This window comes from Botrytis byssoidea (genome assembly GCF_014898295.1).
Source record: "Botrytis byssoidea strain MUCL 94 chromosome Unknown BBYS_010, whole genome shotgun sequence".
Taxonomy (NCBI): domain Eukaryota; kingdom Fungi; phylum Ascomycota; class Leotiomycetes; order Helotiales; family Sclerotiniaceae; genus Botrytis; species Botrytis byssoidea.
Window position 1 is genome coordinate 28,012 of NW_024065851.1, and position 19,992 is coordinate 48,003.

General features: G+C 40.6%; 7 protein-coding genes across 7 annotated transcripts; 4 read left to right on the plus strand and 3 right to left on the minus strand.

Moving 5' to 3' along the window:
• Positions 1 to 27: 27 nt before the first annotated feature.
• On the minus strand, positions 28 to 2,492 carry EAE97_005655 (uncharacterized protein). Its single transcript, XM_038876167.1, has 4 exons — positions 2,127 to 2,492; positions 1,519 to 1,966; positions 1,056 to 1,471; positions 28 to 1,009 (listed from the first exon to the last, which is right to left on the minus strand). The coding sequence occupies exons 1-4, from the start codon at positions 2,221 to 2,223 to the stop codon at positions 207 to 209; spliced, it is 1,764 nt and encodes a 587-aa protein (XP_038732643.1). The 5' UTR covers positions 2,224 to 2,492; the 3' UTR covers positions 28 to 206.
• Positions 2,493 to 4,313: 1,821 nt separating this feature from the next.
• Positions 4,314 to 4,835, minus strand: EAE97_005656 (uncharacterized protein; the record flags this gene model as incomplete). Its single annotated transcript, XM_038876168.1, has 1 exon — positions 4,314 to 4,835. The coding sequence occupies one exon, from the start codon at positions 4,833 to 4,835 to the stop codon at positions 4,314 to 4,316; it is 522 nt and encodes a 173-aa protein (XP_038732644.1).
• A 3,950-nt stretch (positions 4,836 to 8,785) lies between these two features.
• EAE97_005657 (uncharacterized protein) lies at positions 8,786 to 9,154 on the plus strand (the record flags this gene model as incomplete). Its single annotated transcript, XM_038876169.1, has 1 exon — positions 8,786 to 9,154. One exon carries the CDS (start codon positions 8,786 to 8,788, stop codon positions 9,152 to 9,154), a length of 369 nt encoding a protein of 122 aa, XP_038732645.1.
• Positions 9,155 to 10,123: 969 nt separating this feature from the next.
• EAE97_005658 (uncharacterized protein) lies at positions 10,124 to 10,483 on the plus strand (the record flags this gene model as incomplete). Its single annotated transcript, XM_038876170.1, has 1 exon — positions 10,124 to 10,483. The coding sequence occupies one exon, from the start codon at positions 10,124 to 10,126 to the stop codon at positions 10,481 to 10,483; it is 360 nt and encodes a 119-aa protein (XP_038732646.1).
• Positions 10,484 to 11,621: 1,138 nt separating this feature from the next.
• EAE97_005659 (uncharacterized protein) lies at positions 11,622 to 14,306 on the minus strand. Its single transcript, XM_038876171.1, has 9 exons — positions 14,031 to 14,306; positions 13,316 to 13,963; positions 13,136 to 13,250; positions 12,817 to 13,084; positions 12,645 to 12,762; positions 12,451 to 12,590; positions 12,178 to 12,388; positions 12,009 to 12,124; positions 11,622 to 11,872 (listed from the first exon to the last, which is right to left on the minus strand). Exons 2-9 carry the CDS (start codon positions 13,667 to 13,669, stop codon positions 11,848 to 11,850), a joined length of 1,347 nt encoding a protein of 448 aa, XP_038732647.1. The 5' UTR covers positions 13,670 to 13,963; positions 14,031 to 14,306; the 3' UTR covers positions 11,622 to 11,847.
• A 577-nt stretch (positions 14,307 to 14,883) lies between these two features.
• EAE97_005660 (uncharacterized protein) lies at positions 14,884 to 18,684 on the plus strand (the record flags this gene model as incomplete). The annotated part of the gene is made up of 7 exons (XM_038876172.1): positions 14,884 to 15,270; positions 15,481 to 16,360; positions 16,480 to 16,516; positions 16,573 to 17,285; positions 17,333 to 17,401; positions 17,474 to 18,398; positions 18,459 to 18,684. The coding sequence occupies 7 exons, from the start codon at positions 14,884 to 14,886 to the stop codon at positions 18,682 to 18,684; spliced, it is 3,237 nt and encodes a 1,078-aa protein (XP_038732648.1).
• A 40-nt stretch (positions 18,685 to 18,724) lies between these two features.
• On the plus strand, positions 18,725 to 19,315 carry EAE97_005661 (uncharacterized protein; the record flags this gene model as incomplete). Its single annotated transcript, XM_038876173.1, has 1 exon — positions 18,725 to 19,315. The coding sequence occupies one exon, from the start codon at positions 18,725 to 18,727 to the stop codon at positions 19,313 to 19,315; it is 591 nt and encodes a 196-aa protein (XP_038732649.1).
• Between the last annotated feature and the right edge of the window lie 677 nt (positions 19,316 to 19,992).

A 19,992-nucleotide genomic window follows, 5' to 3' on the forward strand; every position in this document is an offset into this window, starting at 1 on the left:
GGAAATTGCTATACCATAGATTCTGAATGCATCTGAATCGCAATGTTCTGCTTCAATTTTTACTATATCATTTCTATATCTCAAATATGTTCAATCTCCCATATGAAGCCTCCAGGTGAAATACCCCGTCTGTCCCCAGTCCGAATCATTGGCAAACCAACCAGGGTGAACCAATCTATCATTGAAACATTAAGTATTATTTCCATTCATCTATTCCTCTTTTCCTTCATTCCTCTCTGCCTACTCTCTCTTCTCTCCCTTCCTTTTCTACTCCTCGATATTCCCCTCCTCTGGATTGTTCTCTTGACCCACCAAACAATCATATCCCTCATTAAGAATAAAATAACCACAAAAGCAACAGGTAAAGCTATTTGCCAAAAATATTTCTCGTTATGTTCTATACTTGGCATATCGGTGAAATTCATTCCAAAGTAACCTGTCAAAAAACTTAACGGCAAGAAAATTATCGTGACAATTGTCAGTTGTTTCATAGACTCATTTTGATATGCTGAGATGGTATTGAAAATTAAATCAATCATTCCATCAGCGTTTCGTCGAAGTTGATCCAAAGATTCAGTAATTAATACGATATGATCTTCAACATCTCCAAGATAAGTTTGTGCCATTTGACTAATCTTAACAGCAGATGCTGCCTTTTGTACATCACCTCTTTGTCCAACATTTTTATGATCCCGAAGGGAATTGATGAGGTTAGCAATTGGATTGATGAAGTTGCGCAATGTAGTTATTTCGCTAGTAACGACGTATAATGATGTTGTATGTTTAATATTCGGATTTGTTAAGACATCAAGCTCTAATGAACCAATAATGTCCTGATAGGCGGAAGTAACAGGTATAGCAAGATCAATGACGGCATCGATAACGGCCTGCATTACCATTGATGCATCACATGATTTGCGAAGTATTGTATCAGAATTACTTAATCTGTGAAGGATAGGTTCTTCAATATCATCTGCGGAATTTTCGAAGAAGGAAATGACGGTATTATCTATGATATATTAGATCAAACTCGGCAAATTAAGAAGACTACTAACCGGCAGTCAAGAATATTGAGACCTGCTCAGCACTAACAGCCAACTTCTTTTGTGTCAAAGGAGAAATTTTCTCCATGTGTGCCGCTCTTTCTTGGTTTGGTCCTCCATGATATCTTTGTAAAGTCCTTAATTTTTGCACTGGGGAGGATTGTACACCATCCGTATGTCCAGTGATATATTCCTTACTTGTATCATGAACACCGCCTGCTAGCGCATCGATGGGTGTAACATTGGAATTCCTCCGTTTCATGAATTTATATAATGCTTTACGGAATGGTCCTCGTTTCCTTTTCCTTGGAGCCTCCAGTGTTATATCTTGTTCGTCGTCGCTATCGTTTTCCGAATCGCTATCTTTATCTGGATGTAAATGGACGAGTTTTTGCAATGTCAAAACGACATAAGTATGGTCAGTATACCTATAAATCGTTAGTCTTCGACCATGAGAATGTACTGTACAACATACCAATCTGCCTTTGTCCTATTATTGAGATTGACCATATCTTCAATTGCCAATCTGTGTAATTTCTTCTTCTTGCCAATGGCTTGTATTACATCCCAACTTAGTCCATTAACATTGACCCATCGACATTTAATCCACTCCTCTTGTTCCATGTCCATAAATCGAACAAACTCATCATTATTAAATTCTCTTTTGACTATTTTCTCCTGACTGAAGTCCACAAGAGTTATTTGACAATCCTCGTGTAGGTTGAAGCTAGCAGTTCGACCACCATAAGGTTTTGATGGATCTAAACCAGGTTCTTGTCCTGGATGCCATTCTGGTTGACTTGGTGAAACATCAACAGTGGGAAAGGTATTGGTTCGTGAACGGGTTGCGCGACGTCGAACTGGTGATTGTCCCGCCAAAGAATCTGGGGCAGATTGAGTAGACATTGTAGGCTCGAGTTCATCTACAAATTGAGAATAAGCAGATTATTGAGAATGTGCACATAAAGATGATATCCATCGGGAGACATGAGAATGTGTGCGAAAGTTCTCAGAGTGAGGAGAATGATATATGCCGTTGTCGCACAGATATATTGATTGGTTCAAGTTGCGAAAGAAACTCACGGCTCAGTCTAGGAAATGGCTCCGATTCAAATCCCACAGTTCTTGATGGTAATTCTATACCCCCAGGTGAAAAATCTCTTATTTCTGGTTCATACATTCTTCCTTTTCGAGATCATTTGTATGCGACGTGGCAAAATCTTGTTGTTTCAATTCCTGGATTGATCAAACTCCTTTCCTCAAAATCGGACGAATTCGCGATTCAATCTCCAGCCCTCTATTTTTCTATAAAACTAATATCGCGTTACAATAGGGGTATCAAAATAAAGATTTAATGAATAACAAGAATTGAAAACAAAAAGTGCAAGAAAAGCAAGTAAATACAGATAGAATGAAGATGTTGATAATTCACTTGTTGAGAGTAAACAATGCATCGATGGTTCATCTGATAATTAATTTTTGGTGTACTCGAGTGCATGAATAAACAAGACAAGCTTTGCCAAGCTAAAATTACCTATTTCTGGGAAAGCCACATTTTACCAAGTGCCCACTTCAAATTTGCATGTCAAAAACAACCCCTATCATTTAACGAATACTAGACACCGGTACGGTAGTCTCTCACTAAAGGAGGTCCTTCATATGGAAGACCTTACTCACAAAGTGATGGACATCAGAATAGATTTTCATATGAATATACTGATGTTATGTATACTTTATTTCATTTCAGTTTGTTCACAAAGGCGTTGTGGCATCTACAACATCAACTATTTGGGATATTTAAACCATTTTCCTGTATGTAGGTGTGAAAATGAAGATTCAGAACTCAGGATCGTACGGGCCAATAGACCCTAAACTTCTAGTAAATGATGCTCCGCTAGGCCACTGCCGTGGAGGCTTCTTCGCTTCGCTCTAGGAGAAAATATGTTCAATTAACGATTGAATTAATTGAAGTGGAAAACGAAGGAAGATGTTGCCTAGTAATTCGTGATCAACACATGTATGAGGGCTTACATCTATGAAAACTTTTGAACAAAGTTCAAATATGTAGATTCGCATGAACATAGCTATTGTATTTAAACCCATAATGATACACAAGGGGAGGAAAGAATAGAAGTCCAAGAGGTTCTCAGGCCAAAACAGGAAAGAGGGGTTCCATCTAAATAGTCAACATGTATATGATAGATAGATAGGTACTATGATCTGAAGAATCTAGATCACACCTATTGACGTGATAAGTAGTCCGTTGTGGTTCAAGACCTGCCCAGGTGCCAGGTGGACATCAAATATGCTTAGTCACTATTCGTCAATAGCGGTGAATATGACGTGAAGAACGTCAAAGCCCATTCAAACCTTATCAATCTCCTGTCCACATTCGCATCCCTTTACAAAGTATCTACCTACCTACCGGTATCTATCATCGCCCGCACCAAGAGCCCAACACGATACAGATACGTAATCACAAGATGTTTTCAGCTCAACCCAATATTATACCTGATTTATGACAAACACGGAGAGCAGTGGACCCCAAGAAGATCATTATTTCCTAAGGTTATTTATTAATATTCATAAACTTTATACACAGCTATGCGAACCATCCAGCAATATCTACCCTAACAGGCCCCCAATCAGGCCCCAATTACTATAAAGTACAAGTGTTTTATACTTCGTGCATTAAAATGATAGACAGGTGTAAAACGAGGCTGACACGTGGCTGAGTAGTTCTCGAAGACGATTTATGGTTTTTTACATCATTTGAATGTAACCGCCAGGGTGGGGCAAAACATGTGTGAAATCACATCTTATCTTGGCTACCAAAATTTTAATTGGAAGCCTTGTACCTTACCTACTGTGTGTAGATCTTAATATGCCCGTACAAGTGTCGTGCATTAGTAATCTGGGGAGAATACCAATTATTGTAGATCTGAAAATGGAGAATCGATGGCTGTTCTATTGACGTGATGTTGGATGATCTGCCCGAAATTGATGGGGCAGAAATACCTTCCCACGTGCGAGACTATAGGGAACGAGGATAGAGCGAGTTAGAGATCTTCCTGTGCATTTACTACATCCTATACTCCGTTTGGAGAGAAGACATGTTTCAACAGATCACTATGTAGTTCTCATGTCACTGTCAACCCATCAAGCCAGGTAATAATAAAGATCGAGAAGAGAATAATTTTCATTTGGTATCATTTCCATATCGCCATCATAATACCCCTTTCATAATCCATTTCTACCGCTCTATTCTATTCAATAACCATGCGCATCCACAATTCTTAATTCCGAAGCCATACCAATTTCAAAGGGAGAATGAATTTCAAATGGCGATCCAATATTGATATCCAATCCCGTAAATGAATCTCTATCTCTCCCAAAACAGTCCCCATCAAATCTTGATGTTGGGCGAGAGGTATTCTTCCATGGTGTTGGTGGATGAACTGGTACCATAAAGTCATATCCTGATTCGTATGTACCCATAGGTTGTAACAAAGGACTTGCACAAGGTGTAGATCTAGCGCTTGGGAGACTGGATGATCTTGGAGTGTATGTGGGTGCGTCACAAGTCGATGATGCTTCGGAAGCATTACTTCCTCTTCTTTGACGTGCTGCATCACCAGATGCTCGAAGAAGGTCGAAATCCATTGATGATGTCTTTTTTATTGGTCTTTGACTTCGTGTGCTTTGTGCTAATTCTCCGAGCTTCATAAAGTTATCCATGTCTGATATCGAGATGATTGGTCCGCCGGCCATTTGTGAATTTGATGAAGACATGATTTACTACTGTTTATTAGTCTTTGTCAAGATAATATCTTGCCAGGAACAAACTTACAAGTGTAGAAGTTGCGAATGATTGATTGAATGAAATCCTGACCAAGTATAGATTGCTTGAGAATAGATGATGAATGTTTCTCAAAGTGTAGAAAAATGTTTTCGTGGATTGTAAATTCGTGTTGGTATATATTGTGAGAGAGAGAGAGAGAGAGATAAATTCTGAGAATGAAACCGTTGTAATATTCTCAAAGTCGTAATGATGTAATGAAGTGAAATCGTTAAGGATAGTATGAGTTAATTTATTAAACAATAAAGTTATAATACGCGAAGAATGATTGTGTGGTATAAAATTTAACTTTCCAGCAGGAGGACGACCGGATACATATATCAAGACCCGAAAACTCCGTACAACCAAATCACGAAATCCTACTAAACACGATATTCTAGTACCCCATGGCCAGCGCCTAGAGATTTAAGATCTGCCTACCACCTGGGTCACCCCACTCGCGCTTGTCACAATCCACCCGAGATCCACCATAAGGCTGTCTCCGTTTCTGACCCAACCAAAAGTTTTATATATTAAGAAATGAATGAACTGAACCGTGCCGTAAAATGAGGAAATAGGTACCAAGCGGTTGCAGTTCGCTTATCCAGTCGTTTCATATGATCACCACGTTTTTGGGGGACATGCGTCTAATTTTATGGGCCTATCAATCCGCCTATCGTTCTTGTGAACATGGACAAGCGAAGGCGGTGTTCTTGGTCTATTAGATCCACCAAAGAAATAAATTCTACGATTGGTGCATTTGTTCCGGAGATCAGGTTTGCCGCCGGTATCAATTAAGCTCCGAAAATCCTTGTTTTAGGCCATCATCATAACCGTTTAAGAAAACATTCAAATCCAATGCAGGGATAAGAAAAGGGAGGACAAGGGGGAAGCTTGGTATGTATGAAACTCTCACATGTTGTACTTATAGAGTTTTGTTTTGTTTCTTCCTTCCGGATTTGGATAAGATACCAACACTGGAAATGATCGAAAATTCTAGATATCTCTTGGAAAGATAGTTTCCACAATATTCGTATACGACACGTATATCAGCGGTCTCATTTTCTGCGACCTAGATGTCACTCGAAAAGACCCTGGTCTAGAATTACTCGGGGAATAAGATCGATTGGTCTAGTGACTCCATTCGTGACTATGAAGTAAATAAAAGAATCCTCCTGTTGGAATATTTAATTGTCGGGATACTGCCATGCAGATTCATTAATTGTTGTTGGGTTCTTTTGTATTCATAGCTAACGAAATTCCAACAATTGTATTGAGCCGAAGCAGTAATCTTGCGCACTTGTCCACACGAGATTCCAGAATAATTGTCTAAATGTCATTTGAAGTTAAAATCATGGTAAACGTTTCTTGGGAAGTAAATTTTGAAAGTATAACCAACTGACTTTTACAAAACATGTCATATGAGGACTCTTATCAATTCAGGGGATTGAAGTTGCGCAGCTTGGTGCCCATTAAAGTTAGATTACGAAAATTAAGGTTAGTTGGGGTTCCCAACCTTAACTTCCACATTGGGGCTTGATAGCAACATGCAATCCGGAATTCCGATTCCCTTGAACCGGAACAACTATTCGTAATTGAGAATATTATAAATCACCAAGTGGTACAATATAAACAACAATTAGAATGTCGTTTGTCATGAAACATCTCTTGACGCCTCAATCGATATTTAAGAAAAACTACAGATCCATTAGTTTGGAGCCGTGTGAAAATTTCATCCTGCTGTGTAATCATAGGATATTGTGAAAATTGAAACAGTTGGAAAATAATATTCCGTCATACTGCAATGCCTCACAGATCACGAATTTACTTACCATGCACTTATGTATCTGCCATGTATTGGATTCGGCGATAACTTTCCTCAAAAGCATGCCATTGTTGATGCATCTAGCTTCTATCAAACAAATATAGATAGGATCTGTATCAAATCCATCTTATCGTAGGTTTGATACTCGGCAGGCGTGATGTTGCGACTGGTACGGCCACGATAGAGGGTTGCAGTTACGAGATAATATGTACCAGACTTGAAGTTATGGTTTGAAGCTTACCTGGGAACCAATAAGATTTTGGATACCGTTGATGTTGATATGGGTGATGAAGTGGTGTTGGTGTGGTGTTGGTGTGGTGCTGCAAATCTTGCGTCTGAGCTTTTCCTCTCATGGTAATCAATATTCATACAGTTAAGTTCTCCATAGCAATTGGTCGAACTGGTTCTACTTTTCCGAGTATCTGGAAATTAAGGACTGATAATTGTAAACAGCCACCAACTCGGGGAAAGAAACCGGCGCTTTTACCAGTTTGCTAGATTGATTAATGGTTGATTCTTCGAGGATGCGTAGATTTTCAAGCATGGGGTATTGCTATAGGAAATAATGCGACCATGCAATACTGCACTTTTGCCGCGAGCACGGTATATACGATGCCAGTCTTCTGAAACATGAGCAAGGGGCTGTAATACTCGCGATATTATACCAAAGCTGTAGGAGCAAGGCATAGCATAGGATGAATGGAAACTATGTTAGTACGTCTCCCAGAGTTGGATGAATGCAAAATGCAAAATGAGAAATGCTGAAATTGATGACTCTGCCCTAAATGAGTAGCGAGAATCACAATGTGTGGTGTCATGTTGTATGCATCTTAGCGGAAAATCCTTATACTATTCTAATTATCTGACCTTGGAAAGCATGAGTTGGTTCATTTTCATGAATTCTACACTGGCATTGCCCTTTTTGATAGAATCCTTTGAGAATGGAAATGATCTATTCAAAATGTGAGCAAATAAATCTCGTGGAAAGTAAGAATAACTCAAGATAAGTTATTTACACCAACCCATTTTTATTCAAAGCTAGAGATCAATTTTTTTCCAACATTTCCTTACTCGGCCCGTGAAAAGAGGGTAAAAGTTCCTCAGTTTCGCCCGAAACTATCCGACCGTACTTAGTGGATGAATATCGGTCCTATCTTTTTCTAGTTTTTGCTAGTATTCGGGAGTTTATGATTTTCCGAGATCCGCGACCGGTCCAAATGAAATGGCTATACTATCTACGGTTGGGCTATTTGGAACTTTTTATGATCAACAATCAGATGAACTATCATTGGTACACTTACTTTTGACTTCAACGTGAAACGGTCGATCTTGAATATCAATTATCATGACAATTACTAGATCGTCTTCCTGCAGTAGTAGCATGTTTCTAAGAACAACAAGATCAAAACGAAAATGAATTCTACTAGGATTGAATCAAAACCTGACATCAGGACGTTCAAGGGTCCAAACACTACAGTCAATGCTAGAAATATTTCTCCGATAAATCTACATCGCTTCGAATACCTAAACCACATGGTTTATAGCTTTTGGTATATCGTTGTTTACCATTCTAGATATGCATTAGGAAAACCATGTCATGCGCTTAGTTTTCAGAGTAACGGAAGAAATTCAGAGATCGCATTCACTTCTTCACTAGAAGACTAGTAGATTTCAGATGCATGACAGGGTGTAAAGGATGACCATATCCTAATAGAAAATCTATCAGTAATCTGATGTTGGAAAAGCTTTCATAAGGACGTGTCACGAACTAAATTCTTGGCTCAAAAGATGATCACTTCTTTCCTTGGATTCCCAAGAGCAGATTTAAACTTTTTGATCCAGAAAATCGGAACGAAACAGCAGGGTCTTTGTCCGTTGGTTAGTGTTGCCACGTGGAGATGTTAGTGCCCGTTATAGCGTCAAACAGACCTTCTACCATCCCGCTTGGGTCATCTAACCCCACCTAACACTTTATCAAAACATAATTGACAAGTTCTAAAATGTTTGTATACAGGTTTCAATCTCCTGGCTCAATATTTTCATCCTTTTCTACATATGAAATGAAAGAATATCGACACAATGCCGCTCAGAAAATCATCGGTCATTGACATCGCACCACCTTCTGAATACAAATCATCTCAAAAATCCCATCATTCACAAACTCCAAGTTACAGTTCAAATTGTAGCACATCCTCGAATGTATTCTCGAGATCTTTGAGTTCCTCAAGCACTTCGGATTCTTCGTTTGATTCGAAAAGATTGGAAATAATGAAAACACAAACGATAGAATGGTCATATGAACCCGCATCACATTCAGATACGGAGAAAAGTCTACACAGCTCGAATACGTATCATACATGGGAAACGCAAGGCCCAAAAAAGGATCATGTCAGAAATTCTGAAATGGGGAAACTCTCATCAAAGAAGCAAAGATGGACTAAGGACTAGGACCCGAGAGTTTTACATCACTGAAAATTCTATTTCTTTGATAAATGAATATCAGCTGCATGGCATGAAGAATCAGAGTCGCAGTATCAGCGTTCATATCCATGAGGTCTGGGTAGGATGTAGAGCCGAGAGATTAGAATAGAAGTGATGTCTACTCGACGGCTCATTCATACCACAACCCATACTCAGAAAGCACAAATCACAAGAGAACAACCACTCGAAGGGTATCCCGAAGGATTCGCACGTAAAAGTCTCTGTCAGATTAGGCTTTCGATATCTCTGAATGTATCTAAATGAAGATGCGCTGCGCAAGTTTATTGGTACTACATACGGAGCGAGTAAAGTCCAGAGATAATCACGCGCTCATTATCAGAGAATATTGTAGGAAAGCGACGAAGATGAGGATATGAGAGGACAAGAATGTTGACCTAGCTTTCGAGCTCTCTACTTCATGCTAGGGGATGTTGTATGAGAAGCGACGCAAATTGAGGGTTCTAGACAAACTGGATGTGAAACGGCGACAGAATGTTACCGGACGAAAAAGGGTGTGGAGAAGGACTCCTGGAAAAATCGCACTGGAATTCCAAGAAATGTTCGGAATGGGGAGGAAGTTTTAGGAATTGAGTAATTCGGTGGAGTCAAAATCAATCTACACAATAGAAAATGTTTGATATTAATCAGGCTCACAGCGAAACACAAAGACTTCTTTGTTACTATTTTTAGGATATGTCTTCAAACAAAACATTTAAACAAAGAGACAAAGCAAAATATCTTTGATTGTACGAGAAAATAAGAACAATGCCTCAGTTAAATCCATAAAGTAATCTTGAACCCCCAACCCCTCTTCGCCTCCAAGTTACTTCTCAATTTTCTATCCCACCAAATCCTACATCACTTGATAGAATTCACAACAAAACTTCACAGCAACATCACAGCAACATCATCACCACCCCATCTTACCACGACAAAATGGGTCTCTCCAACAAAGGCGATAGTATCGCGGTCTTCACTCTAGTAACATTCTTCTTCATTTTCCTTTCCATCTTTCTCATATATGTTCCCCGCTATATCTTTCTTAAAATCAAGAACCACAAAAAAACACCCAGTCGAATAGAAATGAAAACTTGGTTTCAAAGAGGAGTTGGAATTACTTCATCGATAGGAAGACGAAATAAAGTGAAGAGAGATGCAAGAACTGCTCAATTTGAAGATATTGAGATGGGAGATATATCGGGCGTTACGAGTGCGAATGTGAGGAGGGGTGCTGTGGTTGTGGCATTGCCGGAACAAGGCAGAGTTTCTGGTGAGAGATTACCAAATGTGATATAAATGCTGGCATTTATGTTACTTGGTGAGTATGAGAAGTAAGGTATGAGGTATGCTATGATGCTGGACACTGTGTTATACTGACAGGTAAGAATATAATTTCATAATTTTTTTAATATAACTTTTTCATGTGTGAATGGAAGGATTTTGAGTGACTCTAACGACCTAGTCTATTTTTGAAGCCCCAAGAGTTTTGGATAAAGGTATAGGACTACTAAGCCAACTAAAGATCCTTTTGTTTGACTTAAAAACAACAAGAGATACAAACTCTTCTTGTTTATGATTGTTCTTTGTACTTCTGGCTGATCAAAGGTTGTACGCATCGCAATATTCATTCTTTGGGCTCATAACTCGTAGTAATGTTTCCATGAGAAAGAACCAGCTGGAGGCAATGGATCTCGTCTTGATTTCATAGGGAGCAAAACTTCAAGCCCTGTTCGCGGAGGAATACTGTACCTACGGAGCAGGTTTAATGCATAAAATTACTGGAGGTAACAGCATTCTCGGGTTGAGAGACTTCTCAGCTCTTGAAGCATTCGCAAACTTTTCCGCAAGAATAGAAAAATCTGTATGAAGTTTCCAACTTTGGAACCCTTCAGAGTATTTGTTTGGCGACTCGCTGAAAGGTCAGAAAGCTTAATCATCAAAATGGAGCCAAGCCAAATAACGCAAACTTAGAGTCCACGATCCCGGAATTTTGTGATGGACCGAAGCATGCTACCCAGAGTTCCTTGGCCAGGTTTTGATGTGAATATTCAAGATTTCTGGTGATTTCAGAGATCCCCACCCCTATTCACCACTAGAGAATAGTGAGCCTGATTTGCTTCACAAAATTCTCTAATTTTTTTTAGAAAACATGCTTTATTTGACATTTGTCAATTGTATCACCCGTATAGAGTAAATGTACTAGCTACCAATGTTATCCCAAAGCTTTTGAGGTCCCCAAAATATCCAAAATCACATTCCTTCTGCAGACTTGCATTGGCACAATGACAAAAAGAGTTGGTGTCGCAAGAAGAAATCAGTCCCTCTTTTTATCGCTGTGGCTAGCAATGCGTGGAATCTCATCCAAAACCCGAGAGAGAAAGAACACCATGGGCCCTAAAGATATTTGAGGCACTCTTGACAAACAATCACCTTACGCACAGCCAAGTGCAAACGCAGCGGAAACACAGACTTGTCCTCTACTCATGATCTTTCCGCCAACTCTAGGTGGATATCTAGCAGAATATTCTAGTGGCATGCCATTCAATTCAGCAGAGATCTCAAGCTCAACACAATAATGCGGTTTGGCCAGTTTTTTTTCCCCATAACGACGTTCTGCCAAGGGTATCTTTTTTTGAGTTTTGAGAAAAGTCATCTCAAATTCAAGTCGACCAGCTATTTGAGCATCTAAAGAAAAGTATGTCAGCAACGCTGTAATTAAATAATTCAGAATAATTTCAAGAAGATGGTAGTCTACGACGATCCGCTTTGTAACCATGAAGGATCGTAGTAGGAAAACTGAAGTCAAAAAAAAAAGATATACTTCGTCCTATCTGAGACATAGATCAATTCCTCACAGATCCAGGTTTCATATTCCTCAGGAAAGGCGTGAATTGATATCCAAGGCTCAAATCGATGTCTAGGTGGGATAAGTGAGTCCTATTTGATAATTAGCTAAACACCTTGTGCCGGGTTGACAAATCTCAGCTTACTTTGAAAACAAAATAGTTCACAACATAGAGATAATCTTGATTTTCAATTGAGCAGTTTCTAGCAGTGCAGTTCCTATGTGCCTCAAATCCTAGTACCGTCGGTTGATAAAGCTCTTTGCGGAATATTCCGTAGCTAGACTGGGCCCTTCGTGCTGGACCGTTATTCTTGTTCAAGGCAGCTAGGACGGCACCACAAGATACCGCTGTGACTCTATCCATAATTTAAGTCAATCACTAGCTGTAAAACGTTCAAAGAATATCCATGGAACTTACGGATATCCAGAGGCATCGTTTCCTGTCACTAACTCAATATCATAACCAACCTCGGGTTTATTTGACATCTCTCTTAAATGGTTTCGAAGATAAGACCTCAGGGATGGAGATGCTCCAAATCTTCTAAGTAAGAATACTTTCTAGAACATCTGTTAGTTCATTTTGCAGAGTTCCAAAATCTCCTCAATGCGTACCTTGACTTTTAGGCCTTTTTCAAGTGCAGTGAATAACTGGGCATGCAATAGCTTCTTTACCCGCTCCAGAAGAGGATTGAATAGTTCTTCCCAATCTTGTCTATTTCCGTAACCGAAGCTACATTAGCAGGTTTTCATTTTGATCAAGAATTTGATGCGGGGTGGAGCAGACTTTATGATAACGATGTGACCATCATCGAATCTTTTCTCTGCGTTTTCCTTCAGCCCAGGAAGATGGAGACGAGTTTTTAGTCCGAAAAGAGAGGTTAAATCTTTGCGTCTCTTATGATCATTCTCAAAATTCGGAATGAAACGATTGACAATTGATTCCAAGGATTCGCCAGCCGGCCACATATTGAGTAGATAACTTTCATCTTTTAATTTGTTGAGAAGCATATTTTTCCAGTTCTCATTGAGATAATTACTTCCACAGTTATCACCTGTTTAAGTCAGCATAATTGTGAGTATTGTTGTGAAAGTCTCTGACCTACCTCCTGGTGTAACTTTTTCCTCGCTCAATCTCAGAGGATGCTCTGTGCCAATCTCATATGTGATAATGTCGACAGTGCCACCCCCACAATCTGCTATAATGAAAGTTTCTCTGGGCTACATAGAGTTTGTTAGTCTTCATTCCTCCAGACTAAACGTTATGCATAAATGAATCAACTTACATGTACTGAGGAATTCCCTGCCAGCATATAAATTGCAGCCGCTTCTGGTTCCGACACAATATATGGTATGCCGACTTTCTTTGTTGAAATGTTTCCGAATTTGACAAGCCTTGCGGCGGTTTGTAGTGCAGTTTGAAGAATTCGAGACACATTAGGACTCCAGATCGTTGGTACAGTCAAGGCAAACTCGACGATAGACTGACTAGAAAAGTTGTGGAGTTGAATGAGCTGCTCTTTGGTATGATTGAGGACTTTCACTAGAAAGTCTGTAAATATATCGAGGACATCCCTGACATCAGGATTATCTTTCGAACCATGTTTGCGAATAATTCCGTTATCGATCAGAATCTCCATACTACGAAGTAGCTCAACACGATCGTCATGTGTGTAAGCTGTAGGAACCAGGTGTAACTTGGATCTCTTGACTCTAGTCCCAGTATTCCGGGAGATATTTTCTCTGTACTGCTGATGATGCACCTGGTAACCCCAGAGAAACTCCGAGGACTCGTCTCCACTCGACTCGGGATTTGCGTTTTTAACGAAAGTCAAAGAGTGACTTTTGTCAGCATATACGAATTCATCCAATGTTCCATCCTGATCGTCGGTGTCCTGGGGCGCCTCCCTAGACAAAGAAATCGGTGAATGCCACTGTAAATCTTATTAGTAACGCTCAGGTATTTCGGATGCAATCTGAAGTAGCCGTGAACCAACTTACTGTCTCGGAAGGTACTTGAGGGCGAGTTCCCCCAGCATTACCACTACTCAAATCATCTGGCCAGTTTTTAATGCTCAAAAGTTGTTCCGGGAAAGCTCGAAGATGCCGTTCATTGATAGGGTGGAAGAAATAGGATACAGATGTGAAGGTGGTTCCAAAGTCCACGCCAATGACAAACTTCTTTTCGGTCGTGAGATTCTTAGAATTTTGCTCAGCTATGCTCGAATTGAACTCTCGTTCTCTCAGAGAGGATCTTGCACTAGGCGCACTGCGTCATGCACTCATGCTCATTAATTGAAGTTGTTTGGGGTAGACTGGATTCGAACTCAAATCACAGGTTAAGAGGGAGAAAGTAATGGTCTTTGTGCGGGGAAATGAATTTGGGGGATTGGACGCAAAGAGGGATTTTAAAATATTAGCTGAAGTTTTGCGGCAAAATCCAGACGGTTTCGTTGATCATTAATGACTTGGTTTATTTTGAACATGTCAAGTGGATACAAACAAACGGATGAGAATTATTATGACAAATCAACATACTCTGACCAGCATCTCGGCAGGATGCATTTTTTCTTTTCACGGATGGCAATCGACGGGAAGTAATATCTATCAAGGATTCTTAGGCAGCAAGCTACCAAGGGTTTTCACGCAATTCAAGAAGCTGGAGCACCGTTTGGATTTACGGTAGTCGAATATTTGAATAGTATTTAGTGATCACCGTAGAAAAGCAAACTGATCATCTCAATTAGTGCTGGAAAGTCAACAATCTCTACATATAGGATCGAAAATTATATTGGAAACATCTGCGTGGTATTTGTGTCCATTTTTAATCAATCAAAAGAATCATTCAGTAAAGATGGGTTCATGGCCACTCGATCATGATGTGGTTCTCTTTGCTTGGCTCGACTTTTGCAATAAACACAAAATAGATTATTTGGCAACAATCGAACGACAATTGGAAGAAAGGACTGAGATTTCTCGTTCAAGATCCGCTGTATGTAGCCACCTCCGCTACACTGAGTGGAGATGCCGCAAGCCAAATGAAAAGCGCAGAATCCAGCATGATGAGCTCGTGCCGCATATTGGAATTATTGAGGCTGGATCTCAAGGTTTGCGGTACCCTCCGAAAGAAATGACCCCGAAAATCAGAAAGACTTTACGCGAATATGAAAAAGAGTACAGCCCAGAAAGAATCCAAAGGTTGATGAGGGTCACATCCGAGAATAAGCCGAGCCAACCAAAAGTATAACCACCCCCTCGAAGCTCGCCTCCTGTGAAAAAGCCAGCATATTCATCAAGTAACGTTCGAAAAAGAGTTTCGCCGCCAGAGGACGGGGAGTATTCAAATAAAAAGAGATGTGTAGAACAGGTACGCATAATTTTGCTTCACTTGATCTGGAACGTGAATTCTTCCTACGAGCAGTTCGATTCAACTGACACACTCTCGAAATAGAACACTAAGTCTATTCCATCTCAAAAGCAGCGAAGAAAGCTTGAACTTCAAAGGCCTCAGCTTACGTCTACACAAAAAAGTGCGACGATTCAACCGCTGAACGGCAGGTTGCCCACCAAAACAAAACTATCAAACGTTCAACCAGAAATCTCTCATCTTTCCAAAACCCCCTCCGTTGATGGAGAGCGTGACGACAAAGTTATAGAACCAACTCAAAAACGTATTGACAAAGTTATATCAAAAAGTCAAGAAAGCTACAAGGAACGCTTGAAGGAGAAGGAAGCAGAAATAGTTGCTATCCGCAAATACTGGGATTGCGACCTTCGGGAACTCCACGAGAGAATTGAAAAGCTTCAACAAGCAAATCTAGGACTAGAAGCCAAGGATTCGAGTCTGGAATCAGCTGTTATCGATGTCAGTAATGCAGAAAGAAATCCATTGGCAGATATGATTGGCCAAAAGAACAGAGAAACTTGGAAATTGACTGATATGATTCACCGACAGTTTGAGGTATCAAGTATCAAAGAGGCACAAGTAAAGTACCTCCCACGTCAACAAGTTGTTAATGCCATGAACGAAATTCGTCTGGAGTTAGAGACAATGACTCAAATGCAAGACTTCTCAAGTAGACTGAGTTCAAAAGAATGGTTCGGCGGAGACTTTGACCACTTGGTAAATTCTGCTTTCGCTTCTCCCGAAGGATCGATCGGCGGCAGGCTTCGATTAAAGAGGCTGGCCTTAAGAACTGGTTCATTTGCAGCACTCAGCATCTTGACCATAACTGCATTGAGAGATTGGGTTTTCCTAACAGATTTTCCGCGGGTAGAGTTAGGATCTTTGAGTCTGATTGAAGCATATCGCAGCATTGCTTTTAATCAAGGTGAGCGCTTTTCGTCGATAATTTTCCTTCTCTGATCATATTCGTGGACAGCATTATATCCTATACTTCTAGCTTTGGGTTTATTGTGATCATCTAGAGTACTAATTCAAGAATAACAGGCGGATGGGATGAACTGCGATGTTACGATTTCGGGGCGTTCAAGGAAGACATGAAAAAAAATACTTTAAGGAAGAATTGATTCGTACCGCCAGGCAGCTTTCATGTCGGTTGTCAAGGACATTAAGTCTTATTTTCGGCAAAAGTCTTGAAGAGGTGGTAGAGAATTCCTCCCTCCACACGTGGGGTGAAGACTTTGAATCCTGGAAAGAGAGACAGTACCACTTTGAAAAGCTTTTTCGGATTGCCTTGGAGTTGAAGAGTGACTCTATAATCACGGATGATACCTATACCTTCGAATTTCTTCTGAATGAGGCACACGCCAACAAGCCAATTGGTGAATCGGAAGCTCCTGAAGGTTTTTGGCTGCGATTTTCTATTGGCGCATACAAATCAAAACCATTGGTGACCCAGGATAAAAGGGTTGGTGCACTCGTCCAAACACGGAATTTTTTATCCTCTGTAACTGACGGCTGGATTTGCAATTATCGGAAGGACCTATATCTCAGTATTAATCGAGAACATGATCCCGAAATTATGTTATCGCATAGCAGAGTTTCAAGTAGACTCGCTGGGAGATCTCGGACTGATCGTCAAAACCTAGAGCAGGAGGACTTTCAACCAGAAGAGCCTGGTACCTTGGAGATGGCTTACAACAATAGTATTACAATTGACAAGATATCAGAACCTATGAGAAATATCCCACAGCTTCCTCTACAACTCTCTGGTATACCATCGGAGCATATGTGCAAAATATGCAAGATGAACTTTGGAAATAATCAAGGTTTGAGTGCGCACCAGAGAAATGGTAAGCTAAGAATATTACTTGAGAGATTGTACTAACATTCTTTCAAGGGACTTGTAGGCGATGCAAAGTATGCCGAACGGTTTGGCCTACGATAGCTGCTTTGAAAGAACACGCCAGTAAGAATCATAACGAAGAAATTGAAGATTTTACGTCTAGCACGGGCGATCATGTGTAGCCACAACAAGCAGCAATTCCTGCTTCAAAACGGGAAACTAAATCGAACATGGCCATTGAAGAAGGTATATGTGAGAAGGATGGTATCGAGGGGAATGATGCCGAGGATGATGATGTCGGGGATGATGTCGGGAATGATGTCGAGGAGGATGATGCTGAGGATAATGATATTGAGAGGAACGATATTGATTGGTCCTCCGCAAAAGCCTTGGGGATTGTGAGCAATGGACAGGCAGATCATCCTCACACCACAAAATCTCGAACATATTCAATTAGTGAGATACCCAACAGCGTCGATTTCGAGCAAGAACAAGGAGAAGAACCAGGATCGGCAGGATCAGTCCCGTGTCTCTTTTCTACGATTGAAACGGACAATATCAACCTTTTACCTAAAGAAAATAGGACCGGGAGCGAGAAAATTGACTACGCTTCAGAAGAAACAGAAGGCGAGGCACTCAAAACATCAGAAAGTAAACACGCGTGGGAGAAAATTGAGCATGGTGAGGGGGATATGGTTGGGTTTGAAGATTCTCGACATCGATCTAATTCGCAGACAATCATAGAATTTGACGGTCCAATCGAATTAGATTCAGACACTTTTGACACCAAAGGAGACGCGGCTCTTGATTTATGTGAGCAGAAAACTAAAGCCGAATCCGAAAGTTCAAGTACTACTAATTCTTCCATGAGCGATCTAAATCTGGAAACTTTGGAGACTCAATCTCCGGATCACTGGATCATTATCGAGGGTTACGACACCTCAAACATTTTATTCGAAAGCCCCAGACTGATACCTGAAAGACGCGCAAGTCAATTGTTCTTGGTAACTACTGAGAACGAAGAGGCCGTGGATGAAGATGCGGATGGATACAGGAGTCCTGTAATGAATACTCCTGAACATGTTATTGCGGAAGAACCCAAAAGTATCAATGCCGCTGAGTGAGAGGATACCGATTCGAGCAAACAGGATGGTTGTGAGATCAACTCATACGATGGTAGTATTGGAGTTGACCATGATGACGACGACCAAACAGAAGAAAACGAGAACTATGAAAGTCATGATGTTGATGACGAAGAGGGTGTAAATTTGGACAATAACGATGGCAGAGAAGCCACAGATGATGGCTTCGTTGGGGACAAAATAGACGAAACCGAAATCACTAACGGTACGGGAACAGCTGAAGCAATGAGCGGAATCATCAGACACCATCAGGGAAATGTGTGAAAAGTATACCGCTTGGATTTCAGTCACCGCAAATGAAACCATGGAAGTAGCCAGCAACGAAAGCATTGCGGATATTTTCAAGAAACTTTGCGAAGATTTCACATGTGTTGTAGTCAATATATACCAGACTCCAGAAGCAGAAAGTGAGAAGACCATTGACGTCGATGATGTTGCATATCATGAAGCGCAGGAACCTGAGGGGGTAGATGTCACTACGAAGCAGCATATTGAAGACTATGTCAACAACACTGATATGGTGAAAGACGAGATAAAAATTGAAGACGAGAATGAAGATTCTCTCCTGAAGCACAAAGCCGAGGAGGATAGAGTCATGGAGGAGGATGCCGACGTTCACGACAATATGACTGCTGAAACAAAAATCGAGAAAAGCATCGAGTTTTCGGCCAATGAACGAAATGACACGGGCAGCGATCAGCCACTTGCACGAGCAAATCAGAGCGCGGACAAGTCAAATGATCGGAGTTCTCCTGTGAATGAGGTGCAAGGAAAAGGCTCGAGTCTTGGGAATGAAGGCGGCTATGGTAGCTCTTTGTGGCGGTTTTGTGATCGTTTGCAGAGGCCGCAACAACAAGATAAGTCGAATGGTGCGGAAGTTCAATCAGAGGTATAATCAGAGGTACAACCAGAGGTACAATCGGAGAAAAAGAATGATTTAGAACTTGAGGGGGACGATATCGATGAAGTACATGTCGTTCCAACGGAGTTTGCATATGATTAATGAATTGGCGGAAGAGGGTGCCTGTAATTGACATGCTATCTACAAATATGAGGTAATTGAACAATAAAGAGACGATGATGAGAAATCGATAACCTATGAGTGTGATGTGATGCTTTGAAAAAGAAATGAAGATGAGCATGATATTTGCCAAGCAACTAACTCAGTCTCAATCTTACACGTGATCTGATACCGTCCAAGCTTTCTACAACATTCCAGGCTTTAGCCGTGAGTTTAGTGTTACATGACAGGGCTTCTAGGCTTATCGGTCGCAGTGCCTACCTACAGCGACGTATTTTGAAGGCTAAACTCAATTTCACCCGTCCACCAGATCCCTTGACATCTGATACATATTAAAAGCTCCCAAATATCAATTTCTAATGCAAGAGAAGTGATCAAACATTCCTAGTTTCCTACCAAACAATATCTTCTAAATCCACTACACTCTACTAGGGCTTACCTATTTACATCCATCCATCTCCACACTCCACCTTACCAAGATGTACATCTACAAATGGATACTCATCACTCTAACCATCCAAGTTACCCACTTATCTCACCATTCCTACCAA

Excerpts from the sequence above, each read along its gene's own strand:
- EAE97_005655 (XM_038876167.1), bottom strand. The coding sequence starts at position 2,223 with ATGTATGAACCAGAAATAAGAGATTTTTCACCTGGGGGTATAGAATTA. Across the intron at positions 1,472-1,518 it reads AATAGGACAAAGGCAGATTG|GTATACTGACCATACTTATG; the intron begins GTATGTTGTACA and ends AACGATTTATAG. Across the intron at positions 1,010-1,055 it reads CTCAATATTCTTGACTGCCG|ATAATACCGTCATTTCCTTC; the intron begins GTTAGTAGTCTT and ends AATATATCATAG.
- EAE97_005659 (XM_038876171.1), bottom strand. The coding sequence starts at position 13,669 with ATGGAGATTCTGATCGATAACGGAATTATTCGCAAACATGGTTCGAAA. Across the intron at positions 13,251-13,315 it reads CAGGGAATTCCTCAGTACAT|CCCAGAGAAACTTTCATTAT; the intron begins GTAAGTTGATTC and ends AACTCTATGTAG. Across the intron at positions 13,085-13,135 it reads GGAAAAAGTTACACCAGGAG|GTGATAACTGTGGAAGTAAT; the intron begins GTAGGTCAGAGA and ends TGACTTAAACAG.